Source organism: Lissotriton helveticus, chromosome 6 (assembly GCF_964261635.1).
Source record: "Lissotriton helveticus chromosome 6, aLisHel1.1, whole genome shotgun sequence".
NCBI classification, from domain to species: Eukaryota; Metazoa; Chordata; class Amphibia; order Caudata; family Salamandridae; genus Lissotriton; species Lissotriton helveticus.
In genome coordinates this window covers 500,753,107-500,771,909 of record NC_136067.1, presented here as the reverse complement: position 1 = coordinate 500,771,909, position 18,803 = coordinate 500,753,107, and the positions used below count along the sequence as shown (strand labels likewise).

At 41.2% G+C, this 18,803-nt stretch overlaps 1 protein-coding gene across 11 annotated transcripts in view; it reads right to left on the bottom strand.

The window, feature by feature from the left end:
- MLIP (muscular LMNA interacting protein) overlaps window positions 1-18,803 on the bottom strand; it is a 1,868,253-nt gene that overhangs the window by 802,403 nt on the left and 1,047,047 nt on the right. For all 11 annotated transcript variants that reach the window (XM_078647952.1, XM_078647955.1, XM_078647953.1 and 8 more), the window contains one exon: window positions 15,879-16,244. In XM_078647952.1, coding sequence (XP_078504078.1) covers window positions 15,879-16,244 — 366 coding nt within the window. The remainder of the gene's footprint in view (window positions 1-15,878; window positions 16,245-18,803) is intronic.

The following is an 18,803-nucleotide window of genomic DNA, read 5'->3' as shown; positions in this document are numbered from 1 at the left end:
CTTAGTACTCTGGATGCAAATCCTACAGTGTGTTCCTTTTGGTCAACAATCTGTGTCAAAACAGCGCCCAGTCCATAACTGCTAGCATCAACAGTCAAGGTACACTGGACCCCTTGTACAAATGGCTTCAAGGCCTTGACAGTGCTAAGTTGCTCCTTGATCCATTCGAAGGCGGTTTTGCATTCATCATCCCACACAAATTCACTTCTGTCTTGGAGCAGCTTGGAAATGGGACGAATCTTTGTAGCATAGTCTTGAATAAAGCGGGCATAAAATTCTGTGAGACCTAACAGTGATTTAACTCCTGCTTTGTCTTTGGGAGCGGAGGCATCAACAATGGCTTGAACCAAACTCGGTTTGGGCGTGACTCCTTCACTTGAGATTGTGTGACCCAGATAATCCATCTTGTCTTTAGAGAATTCACACTTGTCCCTTTTTAGGACCACCCCATGTTCCTGGAATATAGACAAGATCTTGTTCAGCACTATGTCGTGTTCTTGATGGTCTTTTGCGAACAGCAGAATGTCATCTTGGAATATGGCCACGTTTTTTATCCCCTTCAGTAAATTGACCATAACTCTCTGAAAGACAGAGGCTGCTGAGGCCAACCCAAAAGGCATACGACAAAATTGGAACAAACCTGCAGGAGAGTTGAACGCAGTGAAATGGCGTGAATCCTTGTCCAGTTCAATTTGGTGATATGCCGAGGCCAGATCTAATTTGGTGAAGACCTTGGCACCTTCGACTACACCCAGCATTTCTGATATATTCGGTAGAGGATGCGAATCCACCCAAATGACCTTGTTCAGATTGCGCAAATCAATGCAGATTCTGAGATCATTATTTTTCTTCCTTGCCACGACCAAAGCTGAGGACCAATCAGACGATTCTATGGGTTCAATAACCCCTCTTTTTTGCATGGACAAAAGTTCTTTTTCCAAGTCTTCTCTGATGCTGAAAGGAATACTCCTTATTTTGTGTTTTACTGGTTCCGCATCACTCTTTATCTTGATCTTGTGTTTGAATCCTTTGATTTTTCCCAATTCGCCTGAAAACACTCTAGGATATTTATTGAGTAGTTCCTCAACATGTGTTTGGTCCCAAACAACCAGAATCTGTTCCTTTGCTCCAGGGCACAGCATCATACTGAACAAACCTTGGTGGAACCATCCCAATATGTCTAATCCATTGACAGCGACGTATACTTTTCCATAAATGTGTCCGTTCTTGAAAATCAAGACGTCCTCAAAGTACCCCATCAGTTCTATACTTCTCCCTTCATAGGATACAGGTTCACGGTCAGGCGGTTGCAGAGGTCTGTTACCCCATTTTTTCCTGAACAAAGATTCACTGATCATTGTGATCCTTGCACCAGAGTCTACAAGCAGTCTCAAACTTTCTTCGCCTACTCCAATGATGGCATAGGGATCAATACAGTCATCAGGATTACCACTTCTTATGTTCCCTTCGCTGACAACTACAACCATGTCCTTGAGTTCGCAAAGAGTGTCGTCGCTGTCACTACCACTTGCATCCATGGCACATGCTACCTGTTCTTTTTTATATTTTTGACTTTGGCATACTTTGTCAAAATGTCCCAATTTTCCACATTTGCGACAGGATGCATTTCTCGCAGGACACGGTCTACCACTTTTCACATGGGAGGGATATCCACATCTGTAACAGATATCAGTCCTTTTGAAAAAATTACTTGGCTGATAATCTTTTTTCTTCTCATACTTTTTAAAACGGACAGGGGTAACCACTTCAACACTTTTACTTTCCAGTTCCTTGATTGAAGATTGTGAAGTTTCAATACTTTTCGCTATGCGAATAGATTCATCAAGGGAGGGATTTTCCAAGGATAAGAGCTTTTGTCTTATGGTTTTGTCCAGACATTTTCCTATGAACTGGTCACGAATCAATTGTTCACTGAAATTTTCAAATTCACATTCTGCCACCAACTTCCTCAAAGCAGTAATGTATGTGTCTACGTCTTCTTCGGTTTTCTGCACTCTTTTGAAGAATTTATGCCTAGACACCACCACACTGGGTTGTTTATCAAATCTGACTTTTAATTTCTTCACTGTGTCTTTGTATTCATCCGTATCTTCTTCTCCCTCACCCACTACATCAGGTAAATGTTTAAGGGTTTCTCTTCCTTCAAACCCCAGAGAATGAAGTAGTAAAAACTTTTTCCTTTCTGCCCTGAACCTATGTGCTCCTATTGCACCCAGGTAATTTTCAAATGCATCGAACCACTTTCTCCAAGGCACAGGAGGTTCACCAGGTGTGTCCAGGAAAGGAGGTGGAGGAAGAATAGACTGCATCATATAAAGTTTTCTTCAAAGGTGAGAATGAGGATATATATATATATTTATTGTTCCTACTTATTAGTGGTTAACAGTAGCAATCCCAAGAGTCAGTACAGAATTACATCAAAGCCAGTATTCTTGATGAGCCACAACGTTTGAAACAGCCTCTATCACTCCAACAAGAGAGACTACGAGAAGAATTATATGTTTTTTCCTCTTTTTCTTCAAGATCGTGCCCACGTCATGTCCTATTTGCCAAGTGCAGAGTAAATAACCCTATGTGTCTTAATGGGTTAATCTTCACAGTTGTAGACACTGCCAAAAACACACCAGTCCAATTTTTATTTTATCCAACCCCCAGCAATATTCGATGATAAGCCTTGCGCAGCAGACAATTTGCACTGAAAGTGACATAAACGAGGCTGCCTCTTTAAGAGCTGGGCGGGGAAGATCGTGTGTCAGAAGGCAGAAAGGGAGGGACAAACAGCAAAGTCTGCGCGCCTACCGCAGGGCGTCACAAGTTTCCTCACCTCAGGCTTGTCCGAACCGATTACCAGGAGACATGCTCCAACATCGGGAAACAGACGCTCGCTTTTCCGTGTAAGGCTGTGGCAGTGGATCGGTACCGATCATTACGTGAGGAATGCGCAGAGCCTCCGATTCCACGATTAATCAGGTACCTTTCGCCGTAGTCTTCTGTGGGTTCTGTGGGAGTCGTCCTCGTCGCCACTTTCCTGTGTAATGACTGGACGGAGTCAGATGTGTAGAACAGCAAGTCTTTATTCACGAACTCCCACGGGCACGACTCTCTTGCCTGTGGCTATCAACAACGCACGTTATCTCAAACTATCATTAACCCCCACGTCATAGCGGGCAGCGCGAGACGCTGAATGTACGCCTCGCGCTCAGGCAGCGCGAGGCAGGTCAAGCCACTACAAAGTAATATTGATTACTTGGTTGTCCCGCTTAAGTTGTGGTCTACTCTCTTAGATATGGAGGTGGTTGTCCGTGTCGAGAGTGACCATAATCCCCTCTCTGCGTCGTTTAATCTGGGCATACACAAAGTGGATGAGGCTATGGGAGGACTAATCCTGCCTGATTTGGTTCTGTCAAATGATGAGCGCCATCTTAAGTGGTGCCAGGTTGTGGGACATCAGAAAATCATCTCTGACATCAGGGCAGATTTGGAAGAAACATTAGCTGCCATGGAGGAGGCCACTTTGTGTGGCCCTTCCCATCAACTTTTGATAGAGGCTCACAATAGGCTGTTTACTAAGCTGAAAACATACTTCTGCAAGCTTTGCTCGGGCAGTAGACCCCAGACTAAAAAAGAGGAAAGCTGGTATAATGGTTCTTGTCGTCAAGCTAAGGGAGAGCTAGGCACTGTTTTTCACGGGGATGAACGGCTGACGTGGATCCGCCTACGCCGCCGCTGTGCTTCCTGTTTCCTCGTTCTGGTTAGCCACGCCCACGCAAGCAGGAACGCTGCTGCCGCCATCGTTCCTCGTTGAGACGCCAGGGCCAAGCACTGGGGCGCTGGAGCTTTGCACTGGGTTTTGAAAAGTTGTCGAGTGTGCTCTGCGGGACCTAACGGGGTCTCTCCTTCTCTCTCGGGATCTTTCCGAGTGTTTTGGCTGTCCCTCTGATGCCCTTGAAGGTAGAGGCAGAGAGCTGAGGGTCGAGGCGTTAAAGGCGCAATTGAAGTACTGCTGTGCCTCCAACGCAAGGCTGCTGTTTATGCCCGACGCCCGACGCCTCGCCACACGGAGTGACTGAAGTGCCTGTAAAATACTGCTGCCACCGCTGATGCCACTAGCACCTGTGCCTGTACCTCCGACGGCGAGTTATTGTGAAACCGGGTGCTAGACGCTGTTCGCTGGACTGGACGCTGGGTGCTGGACTGGACGCTGGTCTGCCTGTGAGGTAAGGCGCACTGGGGTCTACCCAGTTTGCGCTCACTCTGCTTGTGCTACGTCCTCCTCTCCATCGGTGCATTGATTGCTGGGCTGGGCTGGTTGCGAAGCTCTGAAGGCTGCGGGAGAGTGGAGCTGATATACTTTTTCACACTTCAGGAAACTTTGCGTGCGCAGAGCTCTACTTTACTTTGCTCTATTCTGCGCTTCATCTTTTTTGTTAACACTCTGGAGAGCTGTGAAGGAGCCAAGCTGGTTTTTTACATACTAATAAGCCTGCAATCCAGTACCGCCTTTTGCATTGCACCAGAGGAAGGGGGGAGGAAAACATTTTTTTTTCACGGATCATAGCCCAGTGTGCCTCATAAGCCCACGCTTGGCGGCAAGAGCAAGGGGCAAACAGTCCAAGCCAGAGCTGGGGAAGGAGGTAAAACTCCCAATTCCGATCAGATCTCCATCAACCACAAAAGGAGAGAGGAAAATAGTAGGAAAAATCAACAGAAGGAAGCCCTAAAACAGAAGGCAATGGAATCTACTGATTCATACAGGGGAAAAAAAAGTATAATGTATTAAGGAAACAGGTTGAGGAAGACAAAGATGATAACGCGGAGAATGATCAGGAAGAGGAGGGGGATGAAGATGAAGATGAAGAGAGTCTAACCTTGTCTGAACTATCAGCAGAATTGAGTTTGCTGGCTGTTGGCGACAAAGGAGAATAGGATGAGAATGACAAGGGAACAAGACTAGACCAGGGGGGCAAGAATATGGATAAAATGGACAAAATGGACAAGGCTGCTAACATGTCCCCTACTAATTGCCCTGAGAGTCGATCTACCCCTAAACAATACCCTCTCTTTTCAAAACCTCTTCCACAGCAGGGTCAATTTACAAGCACTCCTGCACGCAGGGAGCTAAAGCAGGGGGGTATAAATGTCACCTTAGAACATGATGTTTCTAATACTGGAGGAAAAGCAAGTAGTCCCTCTTCGCAAAAGACACCGACGCCATGTCCCGCAGGGGCAACAAGAACAGAAGACGTTGCATTACACACACCAACGGTTTTAATTGCGACCTCTTCCAATACTTCCATTACTGCCTCTCCCTCCCACCCTCAGCTGCCAGCGGCTATAGGTCCAAGCCCAGGCCCAAGCAACAAGCAAACTACGACAGTTACAAGCCAAGTCCGAACTCTAGAAGCCTCCTTGATCTCCCAAGATGACGGCTTGCCCGCTCTTTCGAGTACTACAAAAACAAATACGATGGAGGACATCTTAGTTACTATCCTCCAGGAATTAAGAGACTTTAAATCCTCTCAGGCTCAGGAAATTTCACTCTTGCACAACAGGCTGACGAAGATGGAGGAGTGCCTTGGCAATATTCCTCTGAGGGTCTCTGAGGCCAAAGTCCGGATATCCTCATTAGAGGACTCTTTCAAATACAATTCAGAAAAATCTCGTGGAGGCTAATAGAGAGAAATCCCACTTAGAGGAAAAGCTCCAGGATCTTGAGAACTATAATAGGAGATCTAATCTACGTCTCGTAGGCATACCAGAGGGCCTTGAAGATAAAGATGTAGTCAGGTGGTCAGATACTCTATTAAAAAAAGCTATCCCTGAGCTGCAAGGCGACCTGACTATTACAAGGGCGCACAGAGTCCCTACACATAAACCTAATAATTTGAAATACCCCCTTACAATCCTGCTCAACTTTTCAGACTTCAGGGTGAAAGAAAAAATTCTAAATACCAAATTTTCTAAAAGAACTTTCAATGTGGAGGGGGTGAATAATTTTCGAATTTTTGGGGATATGTCGGCTACATCTGCTCACAGACGCAGGGACTTTGTGAAGCTTATTGACTCCTTTAAGAGCAAGGGAGCCCAAGCCATGATAGTGCAGCAATCGAAACTTAAAGTCTTGGCTAAAGGAAAAAAATTTATATTTTCGGTCCTACACGAAGCCCAGACATTCCTCGACGGCCTCGAGGCATAACAAATTAAGCTGATGAATCTCGCTGATTTCACTACTACTGCATGGCGGACACTTGTCGGAAACGGGAAGCACATAAGGATGCAATAAGATGGCATCCAAAAAGAAGATACACCAGAGAAGGACGGAAGTGGAACACTGGGGTATCCGTCCACTTAAGGGGGGAGGGAAGGGAGGTGAAGGGGGGTGTTGCAAGGGAAAAAAAAAAAAAGAGAGTTCAAATGCAATATGTTTTTTTACACCTTCATGATTACGGTACGAGCAATGTTATTTTTCTATTTTTCTTTTTCTTTCTTTATACTGCACAAATAATATCTCGCACTCGCCACTTTTGCCCATATGGATCATGATAAGATGACAAGATTCTTTAAGTATATTTGCCTATTTTGCACTAGAGGGGATTTAATCCTCCAAGTCCGAGCTGCTATTTGCGCTAGCGTGCTACTTAATTGCATATTTGCACAGACAATGGTATTCTACTTTTATCCGATGATATTTTATATTTATGCGGTCTATTTCTAAAAAATTTATATAAGATAAAATTGTACAATGTGTTGTCTATCTGCATGCTTTGCACAATGAATGGTAAGACTACTCAAACAACAGCACCTTACACTTTTGCTGCTCGCTTGCATATTTGCACATTGAAATTCAGATTATTTATGAATATTTCTATGAGTATCTGCTGCTATTATGTTATTATTCTATGTGGTTATTTATATATATATATATATATTACTTATTGGTTATATACGTCGCTGCTGTTGAGTGTATATTTGCAAATTCGCACACTTGCACATTAGCCGAGGGTCACGTCCAACATATCGAACATATTCGCTTGCATATTTGCACATTTAAATTCAGATTCTTTATGAATAGTTATATGAATATCTGCTGGTATTATATTATTAGTCTATATTGTTATATATATATATATATATATATTACTCAATGGTTATATATGTTGCTGCTGTTGATTGTTCATTTGCAAATTTGCACACTTGTACATTAGCTGAGGGTCAAGTCCAACATCTCGAATATCAAATAATATGGTGAAATTCATTTCATTAAATGCTAATGGTCTGAATAACGTTCGTAAAAGGAATGCTATTGAGTGCTGGTTGAAAAACCTTATACCAGACGTCATTTATTTGCAAGAAACCCATCATAAAGATCAGGCAGAGTCAGCCAAACTCTTCAAAAGCTGGGCGGGCTATAACATATCTGCTCCTGCCGGGATGGCTCAGAGAGGAGTTTCCATATTAATAGGGAGACATGTAGGTTTTAATCTTGAAGGGACTTGCATAGACCCCAGAGGTAGATGGGCAGTTGTATATGGTAAATTAAACAATGTCAGTGTTATTCTTGCCACAATCTATGCATCAGTTTTGGACGACCCTCAAGTTATTCTACAGGTAAAGCAGGCATTAACTGGTCTCTCTGGGCCAATAATTTGGGGGGGAGATTTTAATCTATTACAAAACCCTCGATTGGACTCCACTAAGAAAGACCGCCGACAGAATAAACCCCAAGTTGCCTTACCAGTCCAAAGTTGTAAAAGTTGTAAAATAGATCTTGATGTTATCGACCATTGGCGAAAGTTAAATCCTAGTAAACGCGAGTACTCATGCCACTCAGCAAAATATAATTCTGCGTCAAGGCTAGATCTTTTTTTTATCATCCCATGATCTAGTAGTATATAATTATGTCCATCTACCTAATGCTTTTTCAGACCATGCAGCTCTTTGTATGGAGGTCAATTTAGGGAATTACGAAGCAAGACCTACAAGTAGATGGTTTTTTAATAAACTGAACCTCCTTGACCAACAATGGTGCACAGATATTAACAAAAAAAAGAGCAATTTTTTACACAGAATAGAGGTTCAGCCCCATTGAATATAATCTGGGATGCTTTTAAAGCTACTCTGCATGGAATAATTACATCTAAAGAAATTCCCAAGCAGAATAAAAAGGGAGGAGAAAATCAAACTCCAAGCTGAACTTTCACAGGCAACCCAAGAGCATTATAGGGTCAGATCTAAAATTTCCGGTCACAAACTCCACGTGGCGAAGTGCAAAATGAAGGATTTCTATTATGATTTAGGCGAGACAAATAGCAACCTATATGCACAAAAGATATATGAAGAGAGTGAATATACAGGGAAGTTGTTGGCCTGGCAATCTAAAGAAAAGCAGGTTCGCAATAGAATAGATCAGTTATTAGACCCTACCACTAAAATACAAGTTAAGACCACCACTTCCATCGGTGAGCTGTTTTTAAAACACTATGAGGGAATATATCAAGCGACTGAGGGGGCTACACCTGACTCTATCATGGAATTTCTACAGCCACTTGAAATACCTAAAATAGACCTTGAGGGTAAGAACTATTTTACACAAGATTTTAAATTATTTGAATTAGATGAAGTGATAGAGTCCTTCCCCAATGGCAAGGCCAATGGTGAGGATGGCCTTCCCATTGAGTTTTTAAAAAAATTTAGGGGAACACTACGTGAATAACTTCTGAAATTAGTTATTAATTTACTTCAAGGAAGCCCCCCACCGGATTCCTTTCATACAGCGGTGGTGGTCAGTATTTTAAAAAAAGGAAAGGACAAGGAAAATATAAATTCATACCGCCCGATTAGCCTTCTGAATACAGATTATAAAATATTTACAAAACTTTTAGCTAACCATTTAAATAAAATAGTAGGATCTCTGGTAGCCCACGATCAGTGCGGTTTCATTGCAAGCAGACATCTCCATTCCAACACTACATTTTTATTGGAGGCACTAGATTATTTTAAAACTAATAAGGTGAAGGCTCAAATTTGTTTTTTAGATGCGGAGAAAGCCTTCGATCTAGTGTCTTGGGATTGCCTGTTTGCAATTTTACATAGTTTTAATTTCCCGAATGTTTTTATCTCTCTTTTACGACAACTGTATATGAAATCTAGGGCACAAATTATCATTAATAATACAAATATTGGGTCTTGTAAAGTCACTAGAGGCACGCTACAAGGATGCCCCCTGTCCCCAATTTTATTTGCATTATTTATTGAACCTCTCGCGATCGCCATCAGGAATAATAAAGCTGACACAGCCCCTATATTAGGAATGACAAATATAAAATTATATGCGGATGATATTGCCCTTTTCATAGACTCTAAACCCTCAAGTCAACGGAAGATTTTAAAAATCTTCTCTGATTTCCAAAAACTAGGGGGTTATAAAATTAATTCTAGTTAACTGCAGTATAGACACTTTAGCTCCAGAATTCAGGCGAATATATAATATGGATCCAAATAGATATCTTGGAATATTTGTATCGGATAGCCTAGATGACCTTTTTGCACTTAATTTTCTACCTCTATTAAAAAAAGTGGGCTCACTTTTAGATCGTTGGAATTTACTTCCCCTGTCTCTTATAGGGCGGGCATGGCTTATTCGGATGTCGGTATTACCCCTTTTTAATTTCCTTTTTCGTGCAATTCCCTGCGCAATTCAGGCCTCTTATTTTAAAAAAGTAGAAGCTTTGATCTCTTCTTTCTTATGGGCAAAAAAATCTCCCAGACTTGCACTGAGCACTTTATATTTATCATCTACACAAGGAGGGTTGTCCCTTCCAAATATAAGAGAATATTATTTTGCGTCTTTTGCACATTATAGTTACAGGTTTTCTGTTTTAGATTCTTATGAGACAGATGACTTTTTTATGAAAAGGATGTTGTTGGAATTAAAAATCTATGACCCGGTCAGAATCATGAAAGATCAAAAAAAAGTACGTTATAAAACCCTGCAGTGGGTCTTTAAGGTGAAAACTCAGTTTTTTAAATTTTATGACTTACCTCATTTTAGCAATAAGACAAGTTTAATGAATTTTAGCTTGGGAGATGCTGGCTGTATGGACAAAAATATATTAACTATCTGGAAGGAGAATGGTTTTGAGAACATTGAAGACTTCCTGCTGGGTAATAGATGGAAATCCTGGGATGAAATTAACAGTCAGTTAATCCAATCGCACTTTATGCTGAACTGGTCTTTTATTAGGATAAATCCAAAACTTAGAGAACTCAATATAGGAAATGTATTTAACAAAGAAAATATTTCCACTAACCTCAATAACAAAATACAAAAGAAAATGAGTATTTGGATTAAAATATTAAAAGAAGGTAAAGACCAGGACTTCTACAGCAAGATTATTGAAAGATGGAGAAAGAGGGAAGATCTTACAATTAATCAACAGGTATGGGATAAAATAAATAAATTTAATAAAACCATTTTTCGAGGAGCAAATTATAAACGAATGCAATTTTTTAATAAATGGTTAATATATAGAACTCCGTCCTTTTTACATAATATTTTCCCCCAAGTAGCCGACAAATGCTTCCGATGTGAAGGAAAAGGCACTTGGAAACACATTGTTTGGGAATGTCCAAAAATCCAGGTATTATGGAAGGAAATAGAAAAATATCTTTCGATTGTCCTTAAAACTAATAGTGTATTTGACGACCTAATTCCCCTCCTAGGCTGCTCTTCTATTCATACCCAACATGACGAGTCCCTTTGTATAGCTTCTTTAATAGCTAAATCTCCTATATTACAGTCCTGGAAAACAGATCTTATCCCATCCTTCCAGGCATGGAAGGCAAAATTACTTCGAATCCAGGATAGGGAAAGAAAATATGCTTTAAGATTAGGGGCTCTCAAAAAATATGATAACTATTGGAGTGAGTTTGATTCTTAAATTTGTCTTGTTACTACCTAACCAGATCTATATTTTTCTGAAAATATTTATTAGTCTATTAAGATTGTTTTCGACTACGCATGATGCACTTTTCAACTTAGCTATGACATTTTAACTGAGAAGATGTACAGGGTATTTAAAGGTTACGTATTGTTTTAATTCTAACAAAATTTTTTGAATATTAGTGAAAGCTGATTGATTGTTTGCGCTTACACAATTTTGCACTTTATAATTAAAATGTTATAATGACAAATTGTATGGTTGCTCTTAATATTCTTTGCTTTCGTACTGTATTAATTGGATTTCAAAGATGTCTTATATTGTATTGTTATATTTGAACTCTCAATAAAAAAAAAAAAAAGAAAACTAGGGAAGAGCTAGGCAAAACTCATGGGTCGAGTACTTTAGGCCCCAATATGCAAACAGTGTAGCTAGTAACAGGGAGGGGGGTTTTGTGCATACTTTTTATGGGGAGACCGCCTTCACTGTAGGAGAAGTGGATAGGGCACTAGACTTAGTTAATGAGGCTACAGGCATGGACTGTGTACCAGCGGACCTATTTCTGAATAATAGAGCACGCAGGAGGATTTATATTCTGTACGTGGCAAATGCCATAGCGCAAGGGATGGAGGTACCAAAATCATGGAAAGGTGCAGAAATAGTGCCAGTGTACAAAAAAGGGGATAAGTCGACAGCCGGTAATTATAGACCAATAAGTCTGATCGACTCTATTCAAAAAATTGTGGGACGACTTGTACTGGGAAAAATCCAGTCCTGGATGGACGATGATAACATTCTGAGTCACCTCCAGGCTGGCTTTTGCCCGAAAACAAGCACCATAGACCAGGTTTTCCGGTTCATTATGTTATATTGGCGGACGGTGGTACTGGAGAAAGGCACCCTTATGCTGTCTTTGTAGATCTAAGGGCGGCTTTTGACCTTGTTCCACGTAATATCTTGTGGCAAGTACTTGCAGGGCTAGGGATGGCACCCGAGCTGTTGAGCCTAATCGTCCGCTTACACGAGGATACGGTTGCCCGGGTTCGGTGGGGTCGTCAGGGTGACGTCACAGAAACCTTCCCGGTTGAGCGGGGAGCGAGGCAAGGTTGCGTCCTGGCGCCTACCTTGTTCTCGCTCTTCGTGAACGGGGTGGCGGAGTTCCTTTCCCTGACCCCGACTGATGCCCCGGCGATGTGTGGTGAGCGGGTCCCGATCCTCATGTTCGCGGATGATACATTGATAATGTCAAAAACGCCAAGTGGGCTCCAGCGTGCCCTAAGGTGCTTTGAAGATTTTTGTTAGGAGAGGGGTCTTGAAGTAAATACAGCAAAGACAAACTTATGGTTCTTAGTGGCCGTACATCGACTGGGTTAGACAAACCTTTTAGAGGGATGATATATATGAACGGCGCACCGCTTGAGCGGGTCGACGCCTTTACCTATCTGGGGGTCACACTCCAGAGAGATATGGGGTGGACCAGCCAATTGGATATTGCGGTGTTAAAACACCGCCAACAGGCTGGCATCCTTCTGAAAAGGTTTATCTCGTCTTTAACCAAGCCCATTAGCCCACTACTGGAAGTCTACGGAATGAAGGTGTTAAGCTCAACACTATATGGTGCCGAACTCTGGGGGTTCCAGAATTTAAGAAACCTGACGCTAGCAGAAAATGAATTTCTGCGAAAGGCAACTAGTGTTCCTATAAGTACTCCATTAACACCTCTCATGTGGGATCTGGGAAAAACAACAGTTCAAGACCTTGCCTCTTTGCGGCCCTTGTTGTATTGGTGCCGCCTATGGACCACACAGGAGCTTCAGCACTACGCCCAGGGAGTAAGGGAGATAATGAGTAAGGAAGGTTGTCTAAAAATACACTGGCTGAAGTCCATTCGGTCCCTACTATTCAGGATGGGATTGAGGGAACTATGGGATGACCCGGGAAACGCTGCATCCCCTTCCAAGAAAAATCTGAAAGAAAATTATTGGAAGATGGTAAATGCAGATGTCTGTACAAATGGCCTTTCCTCACACTTAACAGGTCGTTTTCTGGAGTTTAAGGCCCAACCGAAACTGGAAATATATTGGGACGCCATAGAGAAATAGCAGGACCGAAAACTCTATTTCCAACTCAGAGTAGGCTCCCTTCCAGTAAGGTCTTTTACAGCTAAATGGGCAGGTGAAAACGGCATGGATTAATGCCCTAAGTGTGGGGAGGAGCGAGAGACAATAAGTCATCTCCTCTTTTTCTGTCCCTTGTACATTGCCCCTAGAGCCAAGTGGGTTAAGCCAATCTGTAAATTGCTTGGCACACGTAGGCATGCAGAGGCCCTAAGAATCTTATGTACTGACCCTAGCCCTCCAATAGCCATTGCTATGGCTAAATTTCTAAAATGGACTTGGGTCATCCGTATGCGATTAATTGTGGAAGGGCTCTGATTATTAAGTACATACCAGCATTAACTATGTATAAATACGTGGGACACAATATTTTATATAAGTTATGTGCAATATTCCCTGTTCTGTATGAAAAATGATGGATTTCCTTCTGATTTTTAGAATTTTACGAAATTTTTAAGATTGATATTCAGCAATAGTCTATAGTAGTTTAATCTATTTTTAAATATTTATTGTACTGCTTTTATTGGTTCTTTTATATTGAAAAATGTTGGTTTTATGTATGCTTTTATGACTTAACTGTCGAATAAAGTTCATGAGTTGAGTTGAGTTGCCAGTGTAGATGAAGTTAAAACATAAATTAACCAGGAGCACATCAAGGCTAAATGGATATGCTGCACTAGGAGAAGGATGAAAAAATATGGCGATGAAGCAACATAAATTATTTGAAAATCAATCAAGCACTGCATCCAAACTATGTTCAACAACATGGGCAAAGTGCATTGGTTTGTTCATCAGATGATGACTTAATTTGTACGTAAATCAGTCTAAAGCTGCTCCAATAAGTGCTGGATAATCTTCTAAAACCACAAGGATGATCAATAGTATCATCTGGTGGAAGTCTACTCGAAAATTCTGTATATCTAGATCATTTGAAGGACTTTACATTCTATTGGAATTTAAATAATTTGATTTTGAAAATAATGATGAATTGCAGTAAAAAATGAATTGAATGCATTCATTTTAAAAAAAGCTTTTTCTGATTAACATGTACAAAACTTTCCAATCAAATTATGCAAGTCCCTTAGTTTTGGCCTTTTAAGTTTTGGCCAATCCATCCAAGGGTGTTTGGATATGAACTTTGCACTCCACTACATCAAAAAACACCAGCCGCCGTCCGTGCAGGTAATAGCGGTGGGGCGGTGGGGCCGGGTTAGGGGGGGATTTCGAGGGACGATGTACAGGGAAAATTAAATAAATAATACATTTTCCCTCTGCATCATCCCTCAAAATCCCCCCTTACCCGGCCCCACCAACCCACCGCTGTTAACTGCATGGACCGCAGCTGAAAAACACTGATCCGAGTTATGTCAAACTTAGCAAGAATCTAGAGTTGTGCCACTTCCTGCTTTGGTGTGAAAGTGTTTAGTAACCCCTGAAACTAGTCAGTTATGGTTAACTGCTGAAACCATAACATACCCTTTCAGTGCATATTTATGACCTAGAATTACTATACAGATGAATTCCAGAAATTAGCAATTGAACATCATTAAATAACAACACATATTCAAACAAAGAAATGCTAACTGCAGTGATTTCATCTATAATGTCTAAAGCAAGATGATATGTAGTATCCACTATGATACCATGGATGTCATTTGTGATGTCATTTGTCACATCATGTGCGATGCAATGAACAGGGCATTTGGTTATTAATATGTTAACAATTACCTTTACAAGGGGAGGCAAGTGGTTACAGGTAGGCATTATCTTTAGGTTTATAAATGTACTAGCAGCCCGTCCTGACGTTGTCCGGGTATACACACGCCCACAACGGAGTCCTGTGAATGCTTGTTTTGCAGGATTTCTGCGCTCCCTTTTTGCTGAATGCCCGTTGAATGCCGTGCCGATTGCTGTATGGCCATGCCCCCATATGCCCACAACGGAGCCCTGTAAACGCTTGTTTTACCTGATTTCCGCCCCGAGATTTCCGCCCCAGCACAACGCACACGCTTGTTTTACCTGATTTCTGCCCCCAGATTTCCACCCCCAGCACAACGCACACGGCCACAAGGAAGTACTAACACGTAGCGTTGGCCACGCCCCCACATGCCCACAACGGATCCCTGCAAACGCTTGTTTAACCTGATTTCCGCCCCCAGCACAACGCACACGGCCAATAGGAAGTACTAACACGTAGCGAATGCCGCGCCCATCGCTGTATGGCCACGCCCCCACCACAACGCACACGCACACGCCCCCAGCACAACGCCCCGAGCAGAACGCCCACGCCCACAAGGGACTACTTTGCCCATAAGGTTCTTTTACCCTTCGAATGTATATGGTAGCCAGCTGTATAGCCTATGTCCATCTGCTGCAACTGTCCTTTACAAAGCTGTATTGGGTGTTGTCATTGGTGCTGTGGTTCCTGAGATTACCCGCCTCAATGGTTTGGGCACTCTTTTTATTATATTAGTATAGATATGTCGTTCATCAACATGCTTGTTTTCCACTTGAAAAAGAAATAATGCAGTTAAAAGAATCACACTCTGCTTTATAAAAATAGCATAACATAACATAGCAGGATAGCTGCATATAAGCATATGATAATATAATTCAACAACATAGCATAACGTAACAAACAAAACAGCATGTACCTTAACAAATAGCACAGCATAATTTTGCATAAGAGTGTATGATAACATATAACATAATAACATAGCACAAAATAGCATAGCATCACATGACAGGACATGGCAACACATTACTTATTTTGAACAATAATGTGTAACACACAAGATACCTCTTCCTGTGAAGATATAGAGAATCGCGGTGCAGAAATGTTAACTGTGCCAACTGGTGTTGTTATACTTCTTAATTCCATTAATGTTAATGATACCGCTGATGGCATAGGTTGACATTGCTTTGACATAGAGTATGATTTCTCATTGATACTTCTAGGAATACTTTTGTCCTCTTCTTCATCAGAATCCATTACAAAGACATATTCAGCCTGGAAGATGTCATTATCTTCCATGTCTACAAATGTGTCCAATGCAGCCTCTTTTTCTTGAGTAAAAATGTCTTTCTTGCAGGGATAGTTCAAATCTCTTCCAATTTCTCTGAAGCTTCCACTTTCTAAGGTCCAATATTTAGAGGCTATGTTTGACTGAAAAATATAATATGATATGTCAGGTTTATCAAATATTCAATATTACATACTTTCAATAGTTCTAAACAATGTAAATGACCCCACAATGTTAAATATTAAGTATTTTTAAATCTAAAATGACTACAGTGATGGATAGAGTGTTGCATGGACAATATCTGACTACGCACGTTAATTCATTAAAATTTCAAGCGTGGTGGAAGTGACACCACACATCATAGGACCTCTAATGTCATCACCGAAAGTGGTCATATGACCTTTGACCCTAGTGAAATTAAGGAAGAAACTTCATTGAATTGAAAAACAACTTCTAAACAATAACAAGGATAACAAAATATATTAAAAGTATTTTAATTAGAAACCAAATATTAACCTGATATTCCAGGAGTGTACTGATGGAATACCATAAGGGCAGCCATCTTGAACAAAGGGGAAAGCTGGCACAGGTTAGATACCGTTATCATATTCCTTAATGTAAATTCAAATACAAAGGCATAGATTCAAATGCTCTGCACAATCATTTGGGAACCACAATCATTTGATTGAAATGCTTACTTACAGCCTCAAACACCCAGGCAGAATCTCTACATGCCAAGGCAAAGTCAGTGTATCACTAGGCATTGCTACATGAACACAGTGAGGTATCAGAAGAGGGCAATCATTAATCGGAGGCTAACCCTGAGTGCTACACATGTGCAGGCTATCCTTATCTGAGTCTATCTGCACACATTTAGTTTAATAAACAGTTTTTGAAACATATACCTAGCCTACAAATGTTAATAATTATAATTGCTTGGTTTCATGTACACAAAGAGTATCCAATGTAGGTTTAGGAAAAACTGGACTCCCACCAGAATTTCAAGAAAAATCACCGACTCATTAACCACTTGGATGCTAAGGCTATTTGTTCTTCTTCATGTAATTTCCATTGAAATGAATGGGCACTCCATGACGAGTTACCCTTGTCATTAGCATCCATGACTTACATAATATAAGTACCATGTACATTTATGTTTTTGTACATGTAAATCAAATCGGCTGTGGACCTTGCCTTCCTAGGCATAGGTTGAACACATATACTGACACACTAATTATGATATTCGCGCACATAGACATGCCAAAAACTGAATTGCAGCTTGGAACTCTAATAATAGGTTTTACCATACAGAATTTTTCTTTTTAATTAAGCCTGATTCTCCTACCTCTGTACACCTAACCACGTCTCACTTGCAAGCATCTAGACATCTCACAGCTGTGTGCACCTTGCTATGATACACCTGTATTCACAAAAAAGCTGATTACATGTGTGCATGCACTATCCCTGCACCTATTGTGTCCGTAAGTCACATTCTCACCTGTGTGTCTCATGCCACATCATGTCTTTGTACATATAAGCTTCTCTCACCTTTGGACACCATTACTTTTTTAAGTGTACAAGTCAACTACACTCAGATCATCTGTGTCCATGTAGCACAAGTGTCCTGGTGAGCATCACATGCCACTCCTCTGTGTGCGTAGTTAGAAATCCCTCTGTTCCTATCGATTATTCTCGTATATGGAGCTATAGCACATCTCACCTGGGTGTATATATACTCCCCCTGACTTGTATTCACCAATTTTTCTTTCACCCGTTTGCACCTAGATCCCCTCACTTGTTTGTACCTAACCTATTGATTGTTTACATAATAGGTCTCACATATGTGCTTTTAACTCTACCTCAATGTTTAATTTTAACAACTGGGCTCTCCCTCTCTCACTCTCAAAGCCACACATATTGGTCCAATCCCAGATATGGCAAATGCAGCACTGAATAAAAGACAGAAATAGTTCACAATGTACCACTTGCTAGTTATGGAGGCTACATCACCAAAACTATATTGTAAGCATCACATGCAAACGTTCTTGCTTGGAAGGGGCGTTGGACATTCCCAAATCAGTTACAAAATATACTTCCATCCTCTCCTTTCCAGTCTGAATTAAGAACCATGTGACACCAGTTAAGTGCTACTTAAGATTACCCTACTCTGCCAAGCCTTTAAATATTATCACCAGCTTGCGCTGGCAGAAGAGTTTATAGAGAATGTGGGTGATGTTGGAACCTTCCTGTACTTTTGAAAATATTATAGCGTAGGATCAACTTCAGACGATATTCTCTTCTGACTGAGGAACCATATGGTAAATTTACAATTAAATGATGCAGCGTGACACTGCAAGCAAATCTGCTGCATTGAGTTGCACCATTTCAAATATTCAGGGATGCACCATATTTACAAGAGCATGGAATACTCCTGCGTTTTCCCTTGCACTGGTGTTAAAAAAGCTGCATAGCGCCAACACAGCCAGCATTGAGCCAGAGTGCAAGGGTGCCTGCTTTGCGGGAATGATTTCCTGCAACACAGGCCCTCTTGCGCCATACTGCGAGAGTACCTTTGTTGCAGGTAATCATCCATCCAATTCAAGTAACCCTTGCGTTATGTTGCAAGTGTGCCTGTGTTGTAGGGAATGATTGTTTATGTGCAGAAAGGGACACCTTTCTGCACTTAAACAATCTTTAAAGGC